Source organism: Protopterus annectens, chromosome 10.part0 (genome assembly GCF_019279795.1).
Source record: "Protopterus annectens isolate FY-2018-M chromosome 10.part0, PAN1.0, whole genome shotgun sequence".
Classification (NCBI taxonomy): Eukaryota; Metazoa; Chordata; order Ceratodontiformes; family Protopteridae; genus Protopterus; species Protopterus annectens.
The window spans coordinates 1,592,855,541-1,592,883,260 of NC_056744.1; the positions used below are offsets into that span (position 1 = coordinate 1,592,855,541).

At 39.6% G+C, this 27,720-nt stretch overlaps 1 protein-coding gene across 3 annotated transcripts in view; it reads right to left on the minus strand.

Moving 5' to 3' along the window:
• Nucleotides 1–27,720, minus strand: part of SGF29 (SAGA complex associated factor 29) — a 176,924-nt gene that overhangs the window by 24,110 nt on the left and 125,094 nt on the right. For all 3 annotated transcript variants that reach the window (XM_044086261.1, XM_044086262.1, XM_044086263.1), the window contains exon 8: nucleotides 7,365–7,400. In XM_044086261.1, coding sequence (XP_043942196.1) covers nucleotides 7,365–7,400 — 36 coding nt within the window. The remainder of the gene's footprint in view (nucleotides 1–7,364; nucleotides 7,401–27,720) is intronic.

Consider the following 27,720-nt stretch of genomic DNA (forward strand, 5'->3'; position numbering starts at 1 on the left):
TCAGAAGTCAGGATGAGGTCGGATACAGTTTAAATCTTTTCCTGGATGGCTCCAAAACCTGGGTGGATAGTGTAGATGGTTTCAGAGATGAAATCTTCAACTCTTTGCTTTTAGTTTTGGGAGACTCATAAGCTTATTCTTTCTTTCTTTCTACAAGCGTCCTAGGATTGGCCCCATGGCAGGTGTACCAATCTTCTTGAAGATGTAAAGGCCCACGACAGTAAACACACATAGTGCAGGCATTCCATCTAGGAAGTCCGTGCCCACACTTAAAGCACTTTTTAAATCCAGTGGGGTCTTTTTCCACCATAACTACACATATAAATTTAAGAAAGAACAGATTTTTTTTTTTTATATCAGGACAGAAAGGTAAGAGAGAAACTACCTGCAATGGTAATAAATGGCTAAACCAAGTGTACAGAGGAAAAAAAAATACTAACAATAGTATTTTAAAGGAGTTCACACTGTATGATAGCTCAAGAGAAGATAAGGGATATGAACTATAGAGAATGTAAAACAAATTAGAAAATATTAAGATTTAGAAGATAATTATATCACTTATCTGAAAATGCTCAAGAGCTGAGGTCAAACATGTCTTTCGCGAAAAGCAGCAAACAAGATCTAAGGTAACGTAGGGTTTGTGCATTATAGGTAAAGTACAGTTTTGTACCTACCATAAATGTAGATGTTAGAGTGTCTTCAGTGCTGCAGTCATTACACTTGGGTTATCCTGCCGTCAGGCAGTCCCACAGTCGGCCAGAGTTCCAAAGTCTTGGTCCGGCGTCAGTTGCTGTCACTTCTTCACTGACGTCAGTGCGCCAGGGGTATACAAGATGCAGCCGACGCCATTTTCTTCAGTTTTTCTTGCCCCAGATGTCAGGTGCCCCCAAAAGGATAGGCAATACATATTGCTTACAAAACATACATAAGGTAAAAACATAACCTTTAGTAGCCAGCAAATACACCACATAGAAAGTATAGTGTAGACAGTTATAGATAAGACCCAGCTAAGAAAGAGGTGAAGGCGGGTGGGTAACCAAGTCTGCAGCAGTGAAGACACTCGATCATCTACATTTATGGTAGGTACAAAACTGTACTATGTTCATCGTGTTTCACTGCCGCAGTCATTACACTTGGGAAGAATCCCAAACCTGAGTCAGGGTGGCTGGCTCTAGAGAGGATTTGGTGTGGCTAGGAGGCCCTGCAGCACTGCATTGGCAAAGCCAGCTTTGGATCTGGAGTAAAGAGGCAAGTGGAAATGCTTGGTAAAGGTGTGCACTGAACTCCAAGTTGCAGATTCCAAAATGTCCTTGGTAGGTACTCCTCTAAGATAAGCAGTAGAAGTTGCAGTTGCCCTGGTGGAATGTGGTCTAATGTTAGATGGTACAGGCTTCCCATGCTGTGTGTAGCAGAACCGGATACAGTACACTGTCCTATCCACTTTGAAATGGTCTGCTTTGAAATAGCCTTTCCCTGTGATCTTGCAGCATAGGATACAAACAATTGCTCAGTTTTCCTGAAAGCTTTTGTTTTGTCCAAGTAGAAGCGTAATTGTATGTGCATGTCCAAGGAATGTAGAATTCTCTCCCCTTTATTCTGGGGGTTTGGATAAAATATTGGCAAGTGAATAGTTTGGTTAAGAGCCACACTGGATACCACCTTAGGCATAAATGAAGGGTCTGTTCTTAAAGAAACCCTGTCTTGGTGAAAAATAATGAAGGGCTTCACTGCCATTAGTGCCTGTAGTTCTGAGACTCTTCGTGCTGAGGTTATTGCCAGTAGCAGGGCAGTTTTCCATGATATTTATTTTATTTCTGCTGTATTGGCTGGCTCAAAAGGAGGTAAAGTGAGTTTTTCCAAGACAAAGTTGAGGTCCCAAGTAGGTGCTGGTGCTCTCCAGGGCAGTCTTATGTTTTTAGCCCCTCTGAGGTACTGCTTTAGCAATGGATGAGAGAAAATAGGAGGATCTGTGTTGTAATGAGCCGAGATGGCAGAAGCGTGGATCTTAATGGATGAGAAGGGCAGTCCTTTGTCAGACATCTCAGTTAAATATTGTAGTATCTGAGGTATGTTAGGGACAAGAGGGTCAAGGCTTTGAGCCTGGTTCCAGGCACAGAATCTCTTCCACTTTTCTGAGTTAAGATTTCCTGGTGCTAGGCCTCCTGGCCTCCAAAATGACATCCATAGCAGCTTTAGAGAGAGGTGCTGCCTGTTTGGCTAATGAATCTGCCATGCAGCCAGGGATAAGGTTTTGAGCTGACTGTGCAGGATCTGATTGTTTTGTTGAGTCAGAAGGTGTAGAATTTGAGGCAAAATCCAAGGTGGGCCTTGAGCTAAGTTCTTTAAGATTGGGTACCAATGTTGGCGTGGCCAGTCTGAAGCAATCAGAATCATCTGTGGTTTTTCTTGTCTGGCTTTTAGGAGAACCTTTGAAAGGAGAGGCAGAGGAGGGAAGGCATAAACGTGTAGGCCTTTCCAGCTGAACGAAAGAGCATCCACTTTCCATGCTTGTGTGTGATAAGTCCTTGTGCAGAATTTTTGTAGTTGGCAGTTCAGTGGGGAGGCAAAGAGATCTATGTCCAGGCACCCCTATTTTTGCATTATCATGCTGAAAACTTGTGGATTTAATTTCCACTCATGAGGATCCATGATGTTTCTGCTTAGGTTGTCTGCCAGAGTATTTTTCTTTCCTGGCAGGAATTGTGCTTGCAGATTAACTTGATAAGTTAGAGCTGTGTTCCACAAGGTCATGGCTTGTCTCCATAGGGGGTAAGAATGAGTGCCCCCTTGTTTGTTCATGCACCGCATTTACTGTGGTGTTGTCTGCCTTTAAAAATAATTGTCCTGGAAGCAGAAAGTCCTTGAAAGCTGTTAGGGCATTTTGTACAGCCAACATCTCTTTTTGATTGATGTGTAGATGTATTTGGTTTGTGTTCCATTTGCCCTGAATACATTTTCCTGCCATGTGTGCCCCCCAGGCGTAATCCAAAGCATCTGTCGTTAAAGTCCGCCTGGCTGTGGGTAGAGTGAAAGGCTGACCCTTGTTGAGGTGACATGCCTGTGCCCACCATGGAAACTCCTGTTGCAGGCAGGAAATTAGTGGTATTACCGTTTCCAAGCTGTGAGAGTGTTGAGTCCAAACACTTTTTAGGTACCATTGTAATTTCCTCATATGCAGTCTGGCATATGGAATTAGAAGTATGCAGGATGCCATGAATCCCAAGGCCTGCAGAATTTTTCTTGCAGGGAGTTGGGACTTTGTTGCCATCAATTGAAAATACTGAGTCAGTTGTCCTTGTTTGCCTGGCGTGAGATAAGCCATCTGGGCTGTTGTATTTAAGCTGGCACCCAGGAATATTATCTCTTGTGAGGGAACTAGTTTTCATTTCTTTTCGTTTACTGTGTACCCTAGGCAACTTAATAACTTTTTTACAAACGCCAGATGCTTTAGAAGAATCTCCTTGCTCTCTGCTTGAATCAGGCAGTCGTCCAGGTATGGATATATGTGAATTCCTTTTTGTCTGCAAAATGCAATTACTGATGCCAGGCACTTTGTGAAGACCCTGGGCACAGTAGATAAGCCAAAGGGCAGTGCAGAGAATTGGTAGTGCATTGAACCAGCTATGAATCTGAGGTATCTTCTGCAATTTTGTCTGATAGGGACATGCAGGTATGCCTCTTTGAGGTCCAAAGTAACAAGCCAAGCTTTCTTGCCAAACATGGGAAGGAGCTGCTGAAGTGTCAACATTTTGAATTTCGGAACATCCAGGTAAGTATTTAGAGTGGAAAAGTCTAGAATGGGTCTCCAGGCTTTGTCCTTTCTGGGGACCAGGAAGAGTCTTGAGTAAAAACCTTGTCCTTGTTCCTGCTGTGGCACTTTTTGAATAGCTCTCATGTCCATGAGGGCTGTAATTTGTTTTTGTGCATCTGCCCATTGATTTCGTGGCAGGTCTGGCATTCCTTTTAGCCTTGGTAAAGTGTGAAAGTGGAACCTGTAACCTTGAGACACAATATTCAGCACCCATTTGTCCTGGGTGATTGTCTGCCAGTTTTGTGAAAAAAGTGCTAATTTCCCCCCAAAGGGAGCTGCCAACAGGGTAGAGTTTAGCATTGGAAGGGGGAAGTCATTGAGATCGTTTCCTGTAAGGTTGTGACTTGTCCTCACCTCCTTTGGGTGTTGAAGCACCCCACTGTCGTGGTCTGTAAGATCCTTTGGGCTGAGATCTGCCACTTGGGCGTCTGTATCTGCCTCTTTGTGGCCTGTCTGACACTGGAAAGGACCAATTTTTAGTAGGCCAATTTCTGCTAAATCTTGGTGGCTGTACCTGTAAGAAATCCTTTACTGTTTGCATAGATTTTGCCTTATCCTCCATTTTCTTTAATACCTCCTCTGCTTTAACACCAAATAAAATATCTTGCTGTAAGGGAGCATCTAATAATTTCGCCTTGACATGATCTGGTAAGGTTTGTTCCTTTAACCAAGCATGCCTTCGAATCACAGATCCTGTAACTGCTGCTCTACAAGAAGCTTCTAATGAATCAAAACCATATTGCAAAGTATGTTTTCCCACTTGTTCAGCTGCATGCAATAAATCCTGCATTTCCTTAAAATCAGGTTGTTCTGCGCTTGCACTCATTTTCTGTTTTAACTGAGACAGTAAATATTGTTGATATTTAAGCATGTGAAAATGGCAGTTTAAAGCCCTCACTGCTTAAGTTGCAGAGGTGTAAACTTTCTTCCCCCATCTGTATAATGCTCTGGAATCCCTGTCCGAGGGAACTGGATTTTAAGCTGTGGAGGCCTTTACCCCTTTAGGACCCTGGGAAATAGTTTCTGGGTCAGCAGCAGGGTTTTTATAAAGAAATGTGTGAGAGTCAGGGACTCTGTAGTACCTGTCTGGCTTGACTGGAGCAGGGGGTAAAGAATCTGGATTTAAACTGGATTCAGAGAACACATCGTCTACAATATCCAACACTGGCGGAATAGCAAGGGGCCTGTGCTGAGGCAATAAAAGAAAGTCTCTGAGCCTTTTCTTGGACTCTGAGTAATCCTGGCCCTCCCAGTGGAAATGCTCCCTCATGGTGTGTAAAGTTTCCCCAAAAGAGTAATCCTCAGGAGGAGAGGCTGAAGGAATAAATTCTTCAGCATCAGAGTCCTCATAGTGGGGTAAGGAATATCCCTGGTCTGAAGAGGAGTCAGAATATACAGAAATTTGGTCAGAGGAATCATAGTGTGTATCCTGCCTAGGCCTTTTATCAGGAGGGGGATGGGTACCCCTGATCAGAGTAATTAAGTCTTCGGCCATTTTGAGCATCTGCTTTTTTGGCATGGAGGCCTGTCCAGGTGAATGCTGTACTTGCTTCTTTGTCCTTAAAGTTGCTTTAGACTTGGCTGTAGATGCAATGGTAAGTTGTGTAGGTCTGAAAACTCCCTCAGAAGCCAAAGCCTGCTCAGTGGCTCCAGACCCATCTGAAGGGTTAGTCTCCATAGGCCCAACACCTTGAGTATCCTGAGGCCTAGGCAACTCCACATGGGAGTCGGTCGCGGTCTGCGGCTCTGAGGAAGTGGGTGTCAGGGGCTGCGAAAGCGCCTCACTGAGAACCGGCGACTGACCTAGAAGAGGCTTCGTCATCAGTTTTGGGCCTCGGATGCCTGTCCTTATCCTTATATTTGTGTTTTTTGTGAATTCCGGTCGTTGGTTGCTCCAACATCATGGTATAATTAAACCTTCAGCCAAAATAATGACGTGCAAAATCAAACTGACGTTTAATAGTGCATTTGTTACATCTAGTACAAAACTGACAACTAGTGATGTCGTGATCTGGGTCTAGGCATGGAATACAGTAAGAATGAAAATCCTTATGAGGTATTTCCTTCCCACAAGAAATACAATTATTAACTTTTACTGACATCGGTGTGAGGCAAGAAAAAGTTTCCCCAATGGGGTACTTAGCTTTATTGAAGACTTCGGATCTGAAATCGAATTTGAAATCTCACGAGTCGGCCGACCGGCACTTGCGAAATGCTTTTGCTTCGGGCACTGCGCGGCAAGAAAGACTGAAGAAAATGGCGTCGGCTGCATCTTGTATACCCCTGGAGCACTGACGTCAGGGAAGAAGCGACAGCAACCGACGCTTGACCAAGACTTTGGAACTCTGGCCGACTTCGGGACCGCCTGACGGCAGGATAACCCAAGTGTAATGACTGCAGCAGTGAAACACAATGAACATCAGAGAAGATTGAGAGTTACTGAGCTTTAGTAACGGCTGAGTCGGATCCAAGCCCATCAGTTGAGAAGAATGAAAACCGGCATCATATCACATGTCATACTTCGCAGACATCTGCGCATATGTAGGTCATGAAAAGAAACTATACTCTGAATTTTGACGATTAATATGGTATTTCTTATAGATGCCACCCTGCTACTAGGAACACTCCGCTTCAAAGTTCTAAAAGCTGGTTACTGTTCTCTAATGCCATGGAAGCTTCCCCTCAAAGAACAAAGCTATTCACTACGAAACACTCAAGATGATAGCCTAATCCTTGCTAGGACTCTTTCCAAATCAGTTACTGGTGAAACAGTCTTTTCCAAAATAGGCCCTGGAATGCTGAATAATTTATCAAAGAAAATCACAAATCAAACTGAATTGGTAACTCTATTTTAAAAAGTTCACTCATAAAAAGAAACAAGCAAGCGACTGTTTAAGTTTTAACCTTTATCATGAAAGGAATCCGCATCATTTCCCACCACTCCAAAAATGTAAAACAGTTAAACCACCGAGTCTGACTTTATGTATAGAATAGGTGTAAGTTGGTGAGCAATGAATTTCTAAATGATTTATCTCATTATTTATACAGTGTAAATATACTTTGTTAAACTTCTTCCTTGTCAAAACAACTTTTTCACCAATTGCATACAATCACACATTTTAAATGTGTATAACATTATAAACTCTGAATATAGCCTCGATAAAGTTTTGCACTTACAAAGTAACAGAAAACAGTATCTGTAATTGCTGTTCAGCTCTTCTAAGCCCATAATCGTGCATGAAAAAGGGCTATGGACCAGCTCACTTACCCAATTAACAAATGTAAATAAATAAAACATAAATTATAACCATTACTAAATAGCACAAATATGGCGGAATAGGCTATTTCCCTGAACCCTTCATATTTCACATGATATTCTCCATGCACAATCAACTGAAACATGAAATGAAATGCAGACAGGCACTTGTGCATGCGTGTGTGCATGTATATGCATGTAAAAACTTGAAGGAAAGATAAGAAAATGCTGAAAAATACCAACCTCACTGAAATGCGGAACACAAAACAATAGCAGTATAATTTAAACATCACTTACTCCTTTCCTTCTTCATCAATATCATCCACTTCATACCTATAAAAAAACAGAAATGTATTAATTTAATAATAAGTCACAACAGTGACAATACAATATTGTAGCTACGTAACAACTCATCTTGCATCTCTTTCCATTTCTTCCTATCCTCTGCATCTTGCTCTGTTGATCACAATGTCATCTGCAAACATCATAGTCCACGGGGGCCTCCTGTCTGATCTCATCTGTCAACCTCCATCACCACTACCAAATAGAAAAGGACTCAGAGATGATCCTTGATGTCCACCCACCTCACCTTATGCGGATCTGTCCCCACCCACTGCCTCACACACTCACACACACCCTACGTACCATATCTTCACCCACTCTTCACGTCTTTCTGACTTCCTCCGACCTCACCACAACACTTCACAAATCTTCTCTAGGCACTCTAGGCTTTTTAGTGCTCTTTCCTGGCATGAAACCATACTGCTGATCACTAATCATCACCTCCTTCTTAAACATCCTCTGACTTTCCAAAATTCATTAAAAACAATCTAGTTAGAAATTCCTGCATTTTTTCTAAGCACCTCCATGCTTCCATTGGTATGTCATCTGGGCCAACAGCCTTTCCATCATTCTCCATCTTCATTCATGCCCTTACTTCCTCCTTGCTAATCTGTTTCACTTCTGATTCACCCATGTCCCACATCATCCAACCTTCTCTCTCTCTCTCTCTCATCATTCATTCCTCTCAAAAATCTTCTTTCCCATCTACTCACCTCTTCTCCTCTCTCCTCTACCTTCTCACTCTCCCCTATCATCACCTCTACATGTAATATCTTTCCCAGCTCTGTCCTCCCTCTGTCCTCGGTACAGGTCCCCTTCTTTCTCTCTTCTTTAGTGTCCCAATCTACAACTCTCCTCTCCTCTCCCTATATACCTCTTTTTCCTCTCTCTTTCTCTGCGCCTCATCCTCATCTCCTTATACTCTTATTCTCTCTTCTCTTTGACAATTCTTCTTTTCTCTCTTCAGCCTCTTCCCAGCCTCTTCTCTCCTGTACTTCCCCCACCACCACCATCTCTCCTTCCCCTCCTCCACCCTCTGTCATCCTTCCACCTCTTTCATATAATCAACTTGTGGCATCTTCCTCCACTCTTTTCCACCCCACCCCTATGCTCTTCTTAAAAAAAAAAACCCTACCCCATTTCTCTGCCATCCACACACATGATAAAAACAATTTGAACTCCGTTTAAACACCTGGCCTTATTTTTTTCCCCTTCTGGTCTCTTGTACACACAATATATCAACCTTTCTTCTCTCCATCATATCAGCTAGCTCTCTTCCTATAATACGTAACAACTAAATAGATAATATCACATGACAAGCGGAATTTAGGGAGCAACAGTGCAAACTACTACATATAATGTGCAATGGTATCTATCAAAGAGGTCACATTAAGTAAATAATCTGCTCCATTTGAAGTTACTTGACTATTTGTTCACATGCAATATCTGACAGACCAAAATTCACACACACGCGTTTCTGAATATATATATATATATATATATATATATATACACACACACACACACACACATACACCATCGTTGAGGTTACACAACCAATGACAAAATGGCAAAACTGCATGCCACTTTTCTCAGAGGTGGTGCAGTCTCCAAGGTAGTGTATTTAGAGATCAGGTGTACAGGCACAACACTGACAGTGCTGTCTTCTAATCGGTGCAGTTCAGTTTCCCATAGCCATAATCTGATCTGCATCACTCTGGTCCATCAGATACTCAGTTCGGGCAAACAGTTCACTACAAGTTCGAACAGAGCCAAATAATCCTAATGTATTTTAATCTTCATTTTACATAACACAAACGTAATACATTTGTTTGTAAGATACAAATCAGCACTACAGTTTATAAACCGTGAAAGTTTTCTTACTAGGATATTCTTGTAAATGAGCCCCGGGTGTAAAAGAATTCATCGAGTAAACAAAATCAAATTAGTAAGATAAAAACAGGCAACATAAAAAACAAATAACATGGGTCTACTAACGGTGGATAGCGATCACACTGCTGAATGGTTAATCACTTTCTATTAAAACTATACAACAAAGCACAATTTATTCACTACAGAATAAGTGACTGTAAAAAACTAAAACATGCAATGGATAATCTACTAAAAACATGAAATGAATTTCCTAAACATTTTTGCATCCTTTTTGCTGCCCAACCTCCTAGACCTTCAAGAACAAAAGCTGATAGGCAGCTACTTGGTAAACAGTCCAAATACCCCCCCCCCCCAAAAAAAAAGGCATGCATTAACTACTCAATCTATGAGAGCTATTCAACATACACCCAGGATGAATGTATCTACCCATCCAGCTGCTGAGAATGGATTTAAAGATGGACAAGGTTTTGCTTCATATGATGTCCAAAGAAAGGAATCTTTGAAATTCTTCTAGTTAGATAATGGGTTTGGAGAGCTACATGCCAAAGGAGTCACTATATTAAATGACAGGCCTAATGAGGGATGTACAGAGAGGAATTATGACATCATTAAGCATACAGGGGATAGATGACCTATGAAAATAACTGTGTCAGGCAGAAGTTAACCATGACAGATGGAGCTCATGGTCGTTACACTAGGTGCTAGTTTGGTCTGGCCCTTGGAGTACACCAGCGTCAGTACAGGAGTTCACAACAGCACCTAGCCTGCATTCACCTGCATATTTGACAAGCCACAACCCTCTGATGTCAGAATCCTAATTAGAGAAATAGACACGGAAGATTAAGGAGCACAGGAAACCACTTTAGGTAAATTTTTTGTATAGAGGGGGTACCTCCAACCCTCATTATGGATTCGAACAATGACACAGTTGGCTATCCAACAGTCAATATTTACTTGGATGAGCTTAATAGTAACATCCACTAAGGGAAAAGTGAAAAAATCTTTAGCAAGATCCAAACAAGCAGTGTAGATAGGCTGTCCCGTACTAAGGGTGTCAATAACCCATTAAAAGAAATCAACTACCCAAGTAGAAAGGATCTACCATTCACAAAGCCAAAGTGATGTTGCTCAAGCTACTGACAGTTGCCAAACGTGTTGCTTAAAAATTCAGTGCTGATATGTTGTGATCGTACAGATGATACTACTATGACTTGAAGGCCTACAGTTACCAAGATCTGAGGTAAGGCTGCCTTTATGCAGCTGTACTGCTATAACTATATATTGAATAAGGATACTAGGAATGATATTGCTGCACTAGTTTTATCTGTTTCAGTACTGGGTTCCTGTCTAATGTATACTTGCTGTGTAAGACTGCTGGTGGTCTGTAATTACAAGTTGGTAGAAGTAACACTGCTGTTGGCCTGTAACTACCAGTTGGTAAATGTACATGTACTGAACGTGTTTACTGTGCTAAGACTAGGAACAAGCAGATGCACACAATGGGCTTCTTAGTCCTTGTGCCTTACCTGTACTGCCCTGCTTGTGTTTGTCTTTTACTGAAACAAAACAGACTTCCAGGCACTTGTATTATATTCTGCCAGTGTGTAGACCCTCAGAGAAGTTACCCATTTGACTTGTTTATTGGATAGTACAGTCGATAATCTTTAACTGCTTGATTTCATTTGATTTATGCTGAAACCTAGCACGGTGTATTATCTGCAGAGAAATGCTGAAATCTTGTCTGTTTTATTAACTGCTACATGCTTGTTTATTGTTTTGCTATATAATTGGAAGGCATAAGCTGTTTACATTGTAGAAATTCTGTATATAGTAATTGGATATTGGCAACTGCATCTCTCTTCCTTCTGATTATTCCAGTTTGATTAAACACTAGAATCCACTGACCTTGCTATGTTCTGTATTCTCTTTCTTTTGCCTACTCTTGACCACTCTGCTTTTACCTGTGTGCTTTCTCCCCTCCCAGTGCCTACTTAAAGGCCCCTTTCTTCAAATATGTGCTTTAATAACCGCTGCTTTCTTGTTTACTGTTAATGCTGTACAATTAGAAAGCATAATCTGTTTACATTGTAGAATTTCTGCATGTAGTATTTGGGTACTGGCAACTGCATTATCTATTCCTTCTGTTATTCCAGCTTGGCTAAATGCTAGCTTCCCTTGACCTTACTACATTTTGTGTTCTTACTTTTGCGTACTCCAATTGTTAAGAGTAAACGCATGTTTCCCATGACCATTCTTCTATTACCTGTGTGTTTTCCACCCTCCCAGTGCCCATTTAAAGACCCCCTCCTCCATATCTGTGTTGTAAACTAAGCTACTCTCCTTTCTAGCTCCTTAAGCCTCACTAGTCTTGTCTTTCCTTTGTACTGCTACCTGTAAATCCAGGAGTCCTCTCTCCAGGCCTTCTACCTTTTCTCTTTCTCACCCTCCAGCCTGCAACTTTCACTCTATTTTTATTTTTGTCTGTCTGTTTCTATCAATCCTTTGCCTTCTATTTCACTCTTTCTGCTTGCCCCTAATATTCACTACCCCTCTATTAAACTGCTCTCTCTTCTAGAGATTTAATATTTTCTTTACCACCTTAAGCTCACTATTTTATTTTCATTACATCTCTCTTTTATTTTACAGTAGTCAACTACACGGAAAAGTGACCTCAACCCCCCCCCCACCTTGAATATACCTGGCGGACATTCTATCTACTGACCCTTAAAGCGATACAAGGATTGCTGTCTAGCCAAGGATGGGAGGAAACCAACAAAAATAGAAAAACACCGTCACAAGCTTTATGTGTGTGTCCCAATTGCTTCTTCCTGACCTGCTGTTAAAAGCTTTTTTTTGTGCAAATTAATCTAGGCTGTGGAATGCACACATATTTCTCGGCTCACTAACCCCCCATCACCACCACTTTTTATCCACCCCCCAACTAAGTATGCATCTCTCTCTCCCTAGTCTCTGTATCACTCTGGCACCTATCTGACTTCAGGAAAGTGTGCTAAAGGCTAACACTTTGCTGCCTCTATCCTCTCTTTTCTAAACAAAGGGCTCACTTCATACATTATCAACATCTGGCTTTACTCACCTAGTCTCTCCACTCTAGTCCCAAGTAAAAAACATACAACCAAACAAAATAAAATTAATTAAAACAAAAATAAATTAAAAAGTAAACAGCAGTTATATTCTTCCAAAGACATTGAGTTTTTGCACGTTTGGCAAAAGACTCACAGTTTCATGTAATATTGCTACTGATAGTTTTTTCTCTTCTGCATCTGGCCAAACTACCTACTGGGTTTTGGCTCGCTCCGCTCTGCCTACCCCCATTCCCACCCACCCCCATTTCAATTATATTTATACATTCCCAACCACACCCACTCTCCACAGACCAACAGAAATTCACCATAAAGGATACACACACAGTCTCCACTCTAACTACATCAACCATTCACCTCCCAGTAATCAGATACCGGATTATAACACCCAATCCATCTACTTAGCAACCTTCAATTACATTATCTAATTACACTCTAGTGCACCCTACAGACTAGCAATCTATATACCAACTCCCCACCAAACCACTAACTACCTTATCAGCACCCACTACCCAAATACAATAGCTATTTTTCAATCAGCATTTAAAGACTTACCCAAATACAGCTAAATCATATACAATAAAATACATTTCCAATAAAAATGAACCATTCTAATAAAAAGAACCTACATTTAGCATTTTTACTCATCTCTACTGCCCTGTTATCTCTTGTCATTGTTAACAGCTCTAAAGTATCCACCAGCCCCAATCAATAACCATCCACATTAAACCTCCTCTGTACCTCCCCTAATAGCCCAGTTAACCACACCATAGACCCAGAACTCATCCACTACAAACCTCTACACTACCAACCATACACACTCCTACCCACTTATAAATATATCACATACAGATTATAAGCACACTAAACTACAATACAAGTTTACAAAACTCCTACTACACCTTGCAAAGAAGCTAAATCACTCTGGAGACATACACTTCAATCCTGCCCCCCCCCACACCAGATATAACATCCAACCCAACTCCTGCGAACATCAGACTTCCACACAAAAAAAGATAAACCTTTCATACTGTTTCTCAATAGGAATGTCAGAAGTATTGTGAATAAAGTATATGACCTGCATGCTTTACTCTCCCTCTATACACATGACATTGCCTTATTAACCAAAACGTGGTTAAAACCTAACATCTGCAATAATGAAATTGTAGCCCCAGGAAAAAAATACAGTATGAGGATAGGTCACACAAAAAAGGGGCGGGGGTGTTGCAATTTTGTTTAAAGAACACCTAGCACTAGACTATCTGGAAAACAACAGCCCCAACTTCGGAAACACAGAACTTATCTTTACTAAATTAAAAATCAACCAAAAAAAGTTCATTGACATCATAGGCGGGTATATCCCACCAGGAAATAATATCCACACATTAGAAAACATACTTCACTGGGCGTCTAATACATACCCACATGGAACAGTCCTGCTGGGTGATTTCAATATTGACTGGCAAGACTGTTCCGCTCTGAACCCATCACTTCACATAAACATCCATGGATTTACAGAACTTATCACATCCCCTACAAGAACTGACAAAACTACCAAATGCCAGTCTATCCTTGACTGGATGTTGGTTAACAATCCCTCACTAACATCTCAAGCAGGTTGTCTTACAGATGGCCTAAGTGACCACTTGCCAGCCTTTTTCATGCACACCCACATCTTCCAAACTAAACACCTCTTACTGTACAATCCGAAACAAAAGCCCACAAAAGTTCATATCAGCCCCAAAAAGCTGTAAATGGGATTCTCTCAAACAGCTACCCCTATATGAAGCAGTCAACTCATTTAATTTTTTTTTTTTTTTTTAGAGATTCTAGATTGCTATGCTCACTCCAGAACCATTAGAGTTAGAGCCAGAGCCAATCATGCACCCTGGTTGAACAAGGAATGCAATTCCCTTCTCAAAACAAGGGATAAAGCCTGGGAACAATACCACAAACACAAAATCCAATCCACAAAGCTAACATTTCTAGAACTATGTAACAAAGTTAAAAACTCATCAAACAGGACAAAATCAATTAATACCACAACATTCAAGTAAAATATCATAATAACCCACAAAAATTATGGGCTGCAGTTAATAACATACTATCTTCCAGGCAAAACCTCCACACCAACTCCAACCTCTACCACTAACCCTGAAAACATAGCAACAATTTAATACTTATTTTACTGAAAGAATACTAGCCCTAGCCAATACAAACAACTCCAATAGCCATGCCCCAATAACTCCCCATCTCAGTAAACCCTCCCAAAACAACCTCAGTCTATTTACACATTAACCAGTAACAGTAAATACTGTAAAAAGAAAAACTACTGCTCAAACTAAAACCAACTACCTTAGCCACAGACAAACTACCAGCCGAATTTCTGAAAGTAGCTGCTGATGGAATAGCTTACCCAGTAGCAATACTCAAACAGATCTAAGTCAGAATGCATAGTGATTGCTATATAGAAAAAATCCCATATAATAACCCTTCACAAAGGAGGCAACTCAATTGATTTTAACAACTATCGCCCAATCGCTATTCTATCACCCCTATCCAAAATTCTAGAGAGGGCGGTCCATACTCAACTCATGAAATACCTTAACATCCACAATATATTATCAATCACACAACACGGATTTTACCCCATCTTAGTATAAGTACAGCCCTCATGTCCTTTACTAATACAGTCAACCAACTTAGAAATTCAGGGCAGTTCATATCCACCATAATTCTAGACTTGTTCAAAGCATTCAATATTGTAAACCACAACAAACTGATCAAAGTCCTCTCCTCCCTAAACCTTAGTGCTTCCACTGTTACCTGGTTCCAATTCCAAAACTACCTATCAGACTGACAAGAGGCTGTACTGTGGCAAAATCACCTGCCCACTCTCCTCCCAGTCTCCCTAGGTGTCCAACAAGGCTCGATCTTAGGACCACTATTGTTCTCCCTCTTTACCAACCAACTCCACGCCTCCACTCAACAAGCATCTGTGACACAATACACAGATGATTCTACCCTCATATGCTTTGCCCCCACCATACAGGACCTCCACACCATAACCCAGAACTCATTTCTATCAGTAGAATCCTGGCTTACCAATTCTCAACTCATTCTAAACCCAAATAAAACCAAACTCCTCCTCTTCTATCCCTCAATAACACATACAATACTCCCAGTTTTCACCCTAGAGTCCAAAAACAAAACTAATATCATCCCTGTAACTCATACCAAACTGCTAGGGGTTGTAATTAACAACAATCTAAATTCTTATATCACATAGCCCAAACTATCAAAAAAGTTCATAACAAAATAGACCTCCTTTACAGAAACAAGAAATGTTTAACCAGATCTACAAAAGCTACCATTGCCCGGTCACACCTCCTGTCACCCTTACTCTACACCTCCCCTCTACTAACTAATTTACGCAAATCAGACCTTACTAAACTAGACTCACGTTACAACAAAATAGCCAAATTCGCTACAAACTCCCCCTACAAAACACTCCATTGCACAGCCCTTAGACAACTAAACTGGCTAGAACTTCCTCAGCTCCTCCAATACAAGCAACTACCCTTCAGCTATAAAATACTCCATGAACCAGATAAAACCCAGCCCTTCAAGATCTCATACAACCATACACCACTACTAGAACACTTCGTTCCAGTGGCAAACTCCTAGTTAAATTCACCAACGCTAACAACTTAGCTGGAGAATCCTTATTCTCTAACATCATTCCTAAAATATGGAATAAACTACCCAGTTTCATCAGTTCCATTTGCACCATAGTACAAGTTAAAAAGCTTCTATTTACTCACTTAGAAAAGTCCTGGCTTTGCTCTTGCTACCCACCTGACTAACTCTATATTCTCCACTTTTTATACGCACCCTCTGACTTTCTTTAGATCTACACTTTACAGTACTACCCTATTATACCGTCTTCCTTCTCTATATATACTTACTCTATTACCTCAAATCATTTCAAGTCTTCCTCAAAAATACTCCGTGCTTTCTACTATACAGTGGATATAAAAAATGTGCACACCCCTGTTAAAATGCCAGGTTTTTGTGATATAAAACAAATGAGACCACAATAAATAATTTCAAAGGTTTTCCCACCTTTAGTGTGACCTATAACCTGTACAATTCAATTTAAAAACAAACAACTCTGTTAGGGGAAGAATATAAAAAATAAAAAAACATACAATATCCTGGTTGCAGAACTGTGCACACCCTTAAACTAATACTTTGTTGTGTGTGCACATCCTTAAACTAATACTCTGTTGAAGCACCTTTTGATTTAATTACAGCATTCAGTCTTCTTGGGTAGGAGTTTATCAGCATGGCACATCTTGACTTGGCAATATTTGCCCACTCTTCCTTGCAAAAGCCTTGTGGCCACTGCAGTAACTGTATCCAAGTTTTGAAACAAAAAATTTTTCTAGCAACAACTGTAGCATGGTATTTGACATCAAGTTCTTTGCAAACTGCAGTACAGACAGGGTTATATACTTGGCTACCTGCAGCTGCCACGCATTTTACATTAGGCAAACATCCAGACCCCTTAGGTTAAGTATTTCTGAACATCTATGTGATGTCAGGCATAAAAGAATGAGTAAGGCTTTGTCCAAACATGCTTTACAACACACCACAGCGTCCTTTCACTTTACAATTATAGACAGGATAATAGGCGATAGGAACCATAAAACTGGATGACACACAAAATTGAATGCTATGGAAAAGAAGTGGATTGTCAAATTAGGATGGCTGTTCAGCCCAGGTTTAAATGAATATTTATGAGCTCACCAATAACATTTCAGCATTAATTAAGGTTATACTATATATATGATCACAAGATGTTCTGTATTTTCTACACTGATGAAGGTTATGTTAATCACTTAGCCGAAGTCCGTTACTTCTTGTGTCTTATGTAGTAATAAATAATTTATTACACAGCGTACAGTTGCTGGCTATTTTTGAAGCTCTCTGCGAACCATGGGTTTTGCTGAGGCAGGCAACTGAGTAAATATCTGGAAAATCCTACTAGGACAGCTGAACTTTATTTGTGGTTAATCAGAGTCTCTTTAATTGATGGCAGTTGTGTACCCAAGAAGATGGAAAGCTGTAATCAAATCAAAAGGGGCTTCAATAAAGTATTAGTTTAAGGGTGTGCACACACAAAGTACAGTTGTCTACACTTACCATAAATGTAGATGTTCGAGTGTATTCACTGTTGCAGTCCTGGATAATTTTTACTGACATCGGTTTAGAGCAAGAAAAAGGATCCCCAATGGGGTACTTAGCTTCGTTGAAGTCTTCGGATCTGAAACTCGAAAATGAAAATTTCAGGAGTCGGCCGATCGGCACTTGCGAACTGCTTCTGCTTTGGGCACAGCACGGCAAGAAAGACTGATGTAATGGAGTCGGCTGCATGCTTTATACCCCCGACTACCTGATGTCATGGAAGATGACAGAGCAACCGACGCAGGACCCAAGACTGAGATAATCAGGCCGACTGAGGGCTACTGCAAGCAGATAACCCAAATGTGATGATTGCAACAGTGAAACACGAAGAACATCAAAGAATTTAAGGGTGTGCACACACATGCAACTGGCGTATTGTACACTTTATAGTTTTTATATAGTTTTTATATTTTTTCCCCTAATAGATTTGTTTGTTTTTCAATTGAACTGTACAGGTTATAGGTCACATTAAAGGTAGGAAAAGTTTTGAAATTATCTGTTGTGGTCACATTGTTTTATATCATAAAAACCTGGCATTTTAACATGGGTGTGTAAACTTTTTATATCCACTCTACATGCTATAGTTTATACAATACCGTATACTCTTTGATATACAAATTTTCTTAAAATTTATAAGGTGTCATCTCTTTCAGTTATTTATTTATATTTTGGAATGTGTAATTTCAATGTTGACCTGTACTCTGTAATTTTCTTGTGGTATAATGTTTGTTTTTCATATTGTTGGAGATTTTCTCCCAGGCCTCCGCTGAAAAGGGACCTGTGTCCAGTCAGACTTTCCCGGTAAACAAATGTTAAATAAATAAGCATCAATTCAAACAGTCAGTGTATATAAACAGTGGACAAGCTTAGGCCAATCAGGTTCAAAAGGAAGCTAATCTAAGCTATGTTTTTCACTTACTAGGAGGCAGCCAGAAGTGTTATCAGGACTATGAGGCTAATGTTTCTAGCTTACCCAAGGTGTTGGGACATGACCTTGGGTGACTGTGGACAGAGGGTAGCTTGGGCATCAAGACGGAATAGTGGCTTTGGAATTGGAATAAACGGTATCATAGCCTAACAGCTTGAAGTAGTACAGGGTAATACTGCATTCTGATTGTCTCTGGTGTAGATAGCAACCTTGTGTTCAAAAGCAGTCTTGCACGTTTTAACGGTTCACTTCAGACGTCTGGTAGTCAGGTCTAGGTCAATGTAGGAGATTTAATACATATACAGAAAGCATTTTTTTTCTTCTTTTGTTACGCACAGTTTTATGTGTGAATTCAACCAAATGGTTCGATTTTTTTAAATTACCATTCTACTTATGATGACATAAAAAGATGTTTCAATACAGCTGTTTAGATGTGATAAAAAATTCAGAAACATATGCAGTGACACTGGCACTGGTTCATGGGGGAGAAGGCCCCATTTGAAATTCTTTCACATCAGTAAATTACAGGCAATTTGCCTAAGAACAGTTTTAAAATATGATAGGACTCATAGGGTTCAAGAGTGCCAGTTCCAGGGGAGAAAATCTAGCAGTTTAATGATTGACCTTTTACCAAAGAACAAGAGATGGACAGAGGGATGCAGGGAGGGAAATATTTTTACGGACAAGGTCAAGATTTTCAGTTGATGGCTGTGTAGTTAAAGTTAAGGTTATGTGTTTTATCTGGCCTGAATATAGTCTGTATGCAACAGTGGAGGATCTGTAGTTAGTAATAATGTGACTGCTAGTTTTTCTGAGTATTGCTAGGACTTCTGGAAGTTCTTTGTTAGTATTATAAGGAAAATGGTGTGAAATGACAGAATTACAGGTATGCTCATACAGCCAGAGAGCTTGAATGCACGAAAGGTACTGAACCCAGATATGGAGACAGTGCTGTCAATACAGTGAAATCATGTTTAGGTAAATAAACAAACAACATGCTTGAGAATCAGGAAACAGCCTTTCACTGTTTAGACTTCTAGCATTAAGCAGTGTCACATTAAGGCTGTATGTTATTACACAGTCACAAAGGTGGCAACAGTATTCTAGTCATGTAAAAAAAAATGTCATATGACAACAGGATCAATGGATTAAGTACTGTCTAACACTGCAGACTGCTACAAACACAACGAATAACAGACAGACGAAGGCAGGGGAATATCTGTAAAGTCAACTGTCTCTGAAGGTGGTATTCTAATGGTGGTAGCAATTCAGATGACCCATGTGTTCTTTTTTTCCTGCCTGGACATTAGTATCCAGTATTGCAGGAGTATTCACTTTCCTGAAGGGAATAACTTATCAGTAATTGCATCTTTAAGGTCCAGCCTCTGAAGGTGAGAGCTGTAAAACAGTGAGCAGTCATTCAAGGAAGGTTTTTTTTTTTTTTTTTTTTTTTTTTTACTTGCAAACTCTCTTCTGCCATTGGAATTTTTTTCACTTGCTAGCTCACTTCTGCTATTGGACCCAAAATAATTATCCTGGCTAAGCTTCCACATCACACCATATGCATACTTCTGCACACATGCATGGAGCTACACTGTATGTGAGGCTTGAGTCCTGACAAGTATTCATCTCCTGTCCACAGAGCTGCAAGTTGTGCAAGCCCTATCTTCAGAAGTCACTGGCACTGCAACAAACTGCACTCTCCTTCCTGTTTGGATTAAGCAGGCTTTGACTGCTCCCCACCCAATGTACCTCACCAGCTCCAAAAGCAACTGGATCATTAGCAACTCGTTTGTGAGTTTTGCTACAAGCACATGGATTCATTGTTGCCGTTTTTGTTGGGTCATTGATAACCAGTGGTAATCTGGACCACAGTCAAGGGTTTATCCTTCTGTATCATGAATCTGTTAAATTTATTACAAAGTTTATACAGAAGACAAGTCTCCTTGCATCCCCAGGTGTGGGTGTTTTACCTACACACCTCTCTATCACCACCATGAGGTCGCACAAAAGAAGAGAAAGTGTCTAAAGTTCAGCCCCTTTCACTGAGCTTGTGCAAACTCATGTAGTAACAGTAAAGTTTTGGTAGTATGGAAGACTTAACCACTGTCTAAACATTAAGGCAGTTTAAGTAATTAGCAGTTTTATTATAAAAATCTGTTCTAGGTTTCTCATCTTAGTGGAGCAGTACTCAATGTCCATGACTTAATTTTTTCTTGAACATGCTTCCCTGCTGCTTTATGACTGACTGGATTATTGCTGGTTTATTTATATTATTATTTATTGACATTTGATTACCAGGAAAGTTACATGCTTCCCTGCTGTTTTATGACTGACTGGACTGTTGCTGGTTTATTTATTTTTGGCAACTGAGTATCAGGAAATTTTAACTGAGTATGTCCCCATTTTCAGTAGAAGCCCCATAAGAAATGCTCCAAAGTGTTACAAGAAAACTGATCAGCTTCATTAAAATCAGTAAAATTCACATTATTAACTTATGTGATGTACACAGGTTTATGCACTTCATTTAACAGCTGCAATCAATGAGAAGCCATATTCGAAAGTAAAAAGAATTTTGATTCTAGAATTAGCTAGGTGGAAACTGTAGTATTCTGTAAACAGGATAGGACAGATAGTTGACTGATCAAATAGGATTTTGGTTAAACAATGAAACCACTTGGAGAGGGTTTCAAGATATGTGAGGTCCGACAGGGCAAATCAAGCCTGATGTAAAATAATCTGAAGAGGAAGTCAGACCCCAAGTGACTGGGGTGTGAGACACTGAAGGGAATAAAGCAGAGATTACTGGAGTTGGGGAGCGTCACAGGAAAGCATGGAGCTCAAAAGCATACCAGTAGTGTTGCTAAGGCTATGTGTGAGAAGGACATGCAAATTAAGAAATGAGGGATTTGGCAAATGAAACTGAGGAACTGTTGCGATCAGCAAAGACACAGCTTATACACGAGCACAACCATATAGTAAGAATGCAGTTCACATACAAGCATGACCATACACTCTAAACAGACAGGTAACAGTTTGCCGCTAGCCAGATAAAATAAACTTATTTGTGCAATCATCTACAGTTTATAAGCTTTCACTGAATCAGTAACATATTTTAATAAAATTGGACTTTTGGAGAAAGAAACAACAAAGTTTGTTTTAAAGCATGATGGGAATGGCTTCTTGAAGGAAGATAAGTACCCCTAAAAGAACCTCAAACGATATGTATTTTCGTGTTAAACTGCCTCTATCAAATTAAAAATCCAATGAATGAGTATTCAAGTCTATCAAATTACTACTAACTTTTTATATTACCTACCTTTTTAACAAAGTACTACATATTTTCATGATTTAATTAAAACAAACAGTAGGATTACATCTACCATTTCTCTACTTTTAAAGTTCAAAACATGCTACAGTAACAAGCAGTTACTGACTTGTCACTGAGAAAAATAAGCACCCTAGCTCACGGCACACACCTTAATGACAATATTTTGTTTGGACAGGGCCTTTCAACTGTCCCTATTTTGGAGGAACATTCTTATTTTTCAGGCCTGGTTTACCCCTGCATACACTGTACATATGTTTTGGAGGTATGTCTGTATTTTCAGGCTTGAGAAACTCATTCACACCATCTTCTGACTTTCCTCTTCACAGCATGTCATTTCTGAAGCTGTCTAGTACACAGCAAATCACACTACATAGGAAAGAGGATACACATCTTGTGTCCCCCCCCATTTCAGAGGCAGAAACAAATGACTTTGCGAGGTAGAATTTTGTGTGAGAGGTCATTAATTCAGATTTCACACAGTTTCCTTGATAACATGCTTATACTTCCCCATCATTTTTGTCGTTCTGCTTTTTAAACATTTTTCAGTAGTTTCCCACATTCAGTAGTTTCCCACATTCCTTCTAGATGCAGGAATAGTTATGTGCTATTTGGTACACAAATGTTACATTAATCAGATGTCTAGATTTCTGGCTGGTTGTACCCACTTTTCAAGTGCCTCTGTACTCATTTTCAATGTCTGCAGGTTGACAGGTAAGGGAGGCTGCATACGTTTAATAATTTTAATCCAATATGTAAACTTCCACCCTCATACATATTGAATAATATTTATCAAAATCTCTGACAATGTTTCCAAAGAGTTTTTGTAAGGTATTAATGATATTCAGTATGCCTGAATGGCAGCCCAGCTTACACATGCTGGCACACTTGGCACATCATTTCTAAATATCAGTCCAGTTTACAAACATACCAGATCATATATCATAAAGTTTATGAAAATTTGATGCAACCGCATTAAATAACAAGGCTCTAGCATTAAACTGTAACTGACACATCTCTTAAAAACAAAATCTACTTGACCTACTGTTACTTTTTATGTTTTGCAATGCCAACCAGGAGCACATCCTTAAGATTACAGTATTACTATCAATGAATGATAACAGTAAATCAATAATGATCTTATTGGAAATGTTAATTAATTCCTTAACTATATTAACATATACAACTGCAATAGTAAATGTTTTGACAATTTTAATATTACTATCAATTAATAGCATTAAATCAGTAATAATCTAAAAGAAAACTTTAATGAATACCTTAAGTATATCAACATATACAACAGAAACAGTCATTTTCTAATCCCATGCTTTTGTAACAGGTGTAAAAGTCAAACAACATGGTCAGGTACGCCCTTCTACCAAAAAGGCCATGCTTTACTCAACTTCAACATTTTTTGCCCTTTCCTGTACTAATACAACTCTGAATAAACTTAATAGAGTCAAAGCTCTCCCTGCTCCATGGGCAGGCCAATGAATTTCTCTACGCTACTGCACTCAGGAAAGAAGTCTGGAGTTATTACAAGTCTTTAAGTCACGTTCGTTAATGGAATCCTTGTTTGGTTAGAATCCACTATAAAAAAAGAGACCAAAATTAAGTCTTTAAAACTAAAGACAAACCTCTCTAACCAAACATTCACTGCTTGGAAAATGTACTCTTACTTGAAAATCAAAACTCTGCAGTGACATTTTCTTCTAGTACCACTACAGCCCTCCTCTGCTTCACAGACACAGTAAACCATCTCAAAAATGAAGGCCTACAAGTGTCAACTCTTTTTTTTGGATATGTCCAAAACATTTGACACAGTCTCACACCAAATCCTGCTAAACAAACTAAACCAATATCATCTATCAAATTCCATTCTTACCTGGTTCCAAAGCTACTTAACTGACAGGTACCAAGCTGTGAAATGGGAAAATTCTCTCTCTCATCAGCTGCCCATAACTATAGGAGTCCCACAGGGTTCTATCTTAGGACCACTACTATTCACAGTCTTCACAAATGACCTCCATACCTCCATACAGCATGCATCTATAATTCAGTATGCAGATGACACTACCTTAATCTGTGCTGCACAAAACATTCCCACCCTCCTGCAAACAACTCAACTAGCATTCTCTGACGTTGAAAACTACCTTACTAAAGCCCAACTTATCCTCAATCCAAAGAAAACTCAGTTTATGATTATAACCAGTTCTAACAAAAACAGTAACAGTCAATTCACTATCTACTCCACTAATGCTACTCCAATTGCTCCAGTGGCACAGGCTAAGCTATTAGGAATAACCATAGACCCCCACCTAAAATTTGATAGTCATCTCAACTTAACTATTAAAAAAGTACATGCCAAACTGGGGTCGCTCTACCGTATCAAACCATTTCTTACCAACAACACAAGATCAGCCATTGCTCGCTCCCAACTTCTATTCACCATACTCTATGCATCTCCCAGTCTGACTAATCTCAACAAAACTGAACTAAGCAAAATGGAAGCCTGCTATAACAGAATTGCCTGCTTTGCTGCAAATTGCTCATATAGAACTCATCACTGTACTGCTTTGAGACAGCTCCACTGGCTTGAACTGCCCAACCTCCTAACCTACAATCAGCTCTGCCTCTGTCATTCTATCTATTACCTCCCCAATGAGTGTCCTACCCTCAAAAACCTAGTACATCACTCAGCCAGAAGGCCTCTTAGATCATCAAGCAAACTTCTACTAGAAGTCACCAACAGCTACAATAGCTTTGGAGATGCACTATATAGTAGTTCAGTGGCTAAAAAATGTAACTCTGTCCCTACAAGCATTCAAAACACATCATCCAAAGCCACCTTTAAAGACCTCATCAGGCAACATCTCAAGGAAAGTTGGCAGTGCCATGATTGGTCCCCAGGCTAATGAAAGCGGATAACATATACATACAAAATCTAGAGCACTTGATAACAGTTTTCAATCTTACTCACAAACACTGGCTAATCTACAATGTATGTACTGTACCTGTGTACTATGTATGTATTCTACCTATATTCCAAATTTCAGCTGTACACCACAAATCTATTAATTACCTTTATTTTTAAAATTAATATTTTTTGTTTGTTCTCTCCACTGTAACAGTTTATGTGCCGCATACCACTGTAAAAACATGTCTACTGTAATTTGTGTGTATACTGATCATGTCTAAATAACTAAATGTGCCTGTAATTTTTCTTTGGGGAGCTTTTCTCCCCGGGCCTCTGCTGAAAAAGGGCCTTTTCGGCTCAGTCAGACACACCCGGTTAACAAATGTAAAATAAAATAAATAAACAAACAGCCACATTTGCTCTTCCTCTTCTAAAGCTCCCAGTGCTTTGACTATTCATTTACAGCTCATTTCTCAATCTCTCGACCTTCTTAAAAGATGAAAAACTCACTGCAAGAGACTACCAACCTGATCGTCACTTATTTAAAAGTTTTGACGAGGATAACTACTGGCTTAGGAACATCAACTAACAGCAAACAAATATGGATGAACTCAATCCAAAGCTTCTGAAAACTGACAATATTTCCATTACTACTCATTTTCAGCATATTATAAATACCTCTCCTGAAGATTTTCCCTGACCTTTGGAAACAGCAAGTTACTACTCACACATCTTTATGTCTGGCACAAAAAAAAAGCAGCACGACTCCTTCAGAGCAATTCCTTTACTACCTCACCTCTCTAAATCCCTAGGCAAGGTTGTCTCTTCCAAGTTAAAACAGTATCAAAGTTACAGCTTAAAGTCCCATGAAACAAGTGTTTCAAGACAGGAATAGCTTAATCACTGCACTTTTACCATTTACTGACAGAATCTACAGCTCATGGACATAGTTGTTTATGGAGATTTTAATAAGGCTTTTGATTCTGTGTTCTACTCTTTACTGCTTTCTTATAAACACACAGTACAGACACCAAAGTTACTTAATGGTTCCCCGATTAGCCAGCCAACCATACTAACAATAAATTTAAGGACACTCATCTCTCTCCTTAAATGTGAGCATTCCCATGGAGGAGATTCTTGATGCCTACACTGCTTACAGTCCTCAGTATCTCTCTTGCTTTCTGTAAACCTGTCCATATCACACTGCGCTGATGATCTCCTCATTAGTTTATATGAAAATGTACACAAAGGACTTAACTAAAACTAACCCATGACCAGAGTCAATAACAAAGGATTAGGTATTATTGTTCAAAAGTTCAAAACTGTACTTTTTTTGTACCTCTGAAACATCTAATACTTCACTTTGCTACCCCCCACTCTGGTAGTTTCACTTAACACGTGCCTCTTTTACAGTATATGATTATCTGGATGCAACTTTCACTCACTTTTGCTGAGCATGTGATCAGCAAAGTAGAAATAAAAGCATACTGAAATAGTATTCATGACTCAGGACTGCATACCCAAAGAAGAGAGATTTGCACTTAATACTGATATTCTTATACTAACACTCAAATACGTGTTTCTAATTAAAGCACTGGAAGTAACGCTAACTTACTTCAAGCGACTCTAAGTAGTCTTTGGGTTTATGTGCTACTCTCCTCAAAGGGATCATCACTGTTTAGCCTTAGGAAATGTTGACAACCTACCCTCCTCCCACCAGATTATGCAGTTATCTGCCAACCCTCTAAGAAATCATCTTAAAATCTTTGTCAAGATTTCTTTGTCTATCTTCTGCAACACCTCTAACTTTAAACCCACTATGGTAATCTCTTGCATGCATCAGGCATTTATCTTCGACACACAGAATCAAAATTTGGAAGCACATTCTTACAACTATACATAAACAGCCCACTTCAACTGCTTGCTTAGTAAGGAAAATTCCTTTATTTTTACTGAGAATAAATGCCTCTGTTGCTCAGCTACCAGATTTTACTGCTCTTTTTCAGGTTAATACCCTTATCAGTAACTTATAAAAGTAAGCACGTTAATTTAGAACCTACTGAACAGAAACTCCCCTATAATCCATGTTTGATATTATTGATATTCACTTGGAGCTTCTTCAATGTAAATGAACAGGAATGATAGAAAACAGTTGGTCAAGCTCATTTATCTGTAATACATTAATAGCTAGATAAAATGTTAAGTTACTGCTAAATTATGTTTATATGCTGTTTAGCATGGCTCCCAGTCATAAGTGCAAGGAAGAAAATCTGGACAGCCCAAAAGTGAAAAAAATGGTTTATGATTAGCCTCTTTCCCCATGGTACAGTAACATCAGGTATATGGTTGGGGGGCATCACCCCCCCCCCCCATACACATGGAGGTGATGCCCATATCAAAAAATTACAGGTCATTAAAATAGTGATTCTTGAAATTTCAAAGGGAATATAATCAGCGCACCTATCAACATGCAAAGTGAAACCAGCTTCAACTAGATGCGGAATTACAGGCAGTTTCACAAATACAATTAAATTGCTTGTACAGCATTAAACATGTCTATTGGGGAGAGCAGAACATCTCTGCATCTCCCCACTGTGCATGGGGGACCATGCACCCATACCTCCAATAACTATATGTTCTATGTTCCAGCCATCCATCCAGATGTGTCTCTATGTAACAGACAACTTACACGAATACCCAAGCCTCATCATCTTATTTGAATACACTAGATGAGTAACATGGTGTCAGAAGTGGGATCCAAAGTGAAACTTCTTCAAAACTATGAGGCACGCAGTTACACTTTGAGGAATATACAGGTGAATCATCCGAAGCTAAAACAACTCGTAAACTGCACAGAAAGATAATTCCAGGTACTAAAACTCATTTAAATT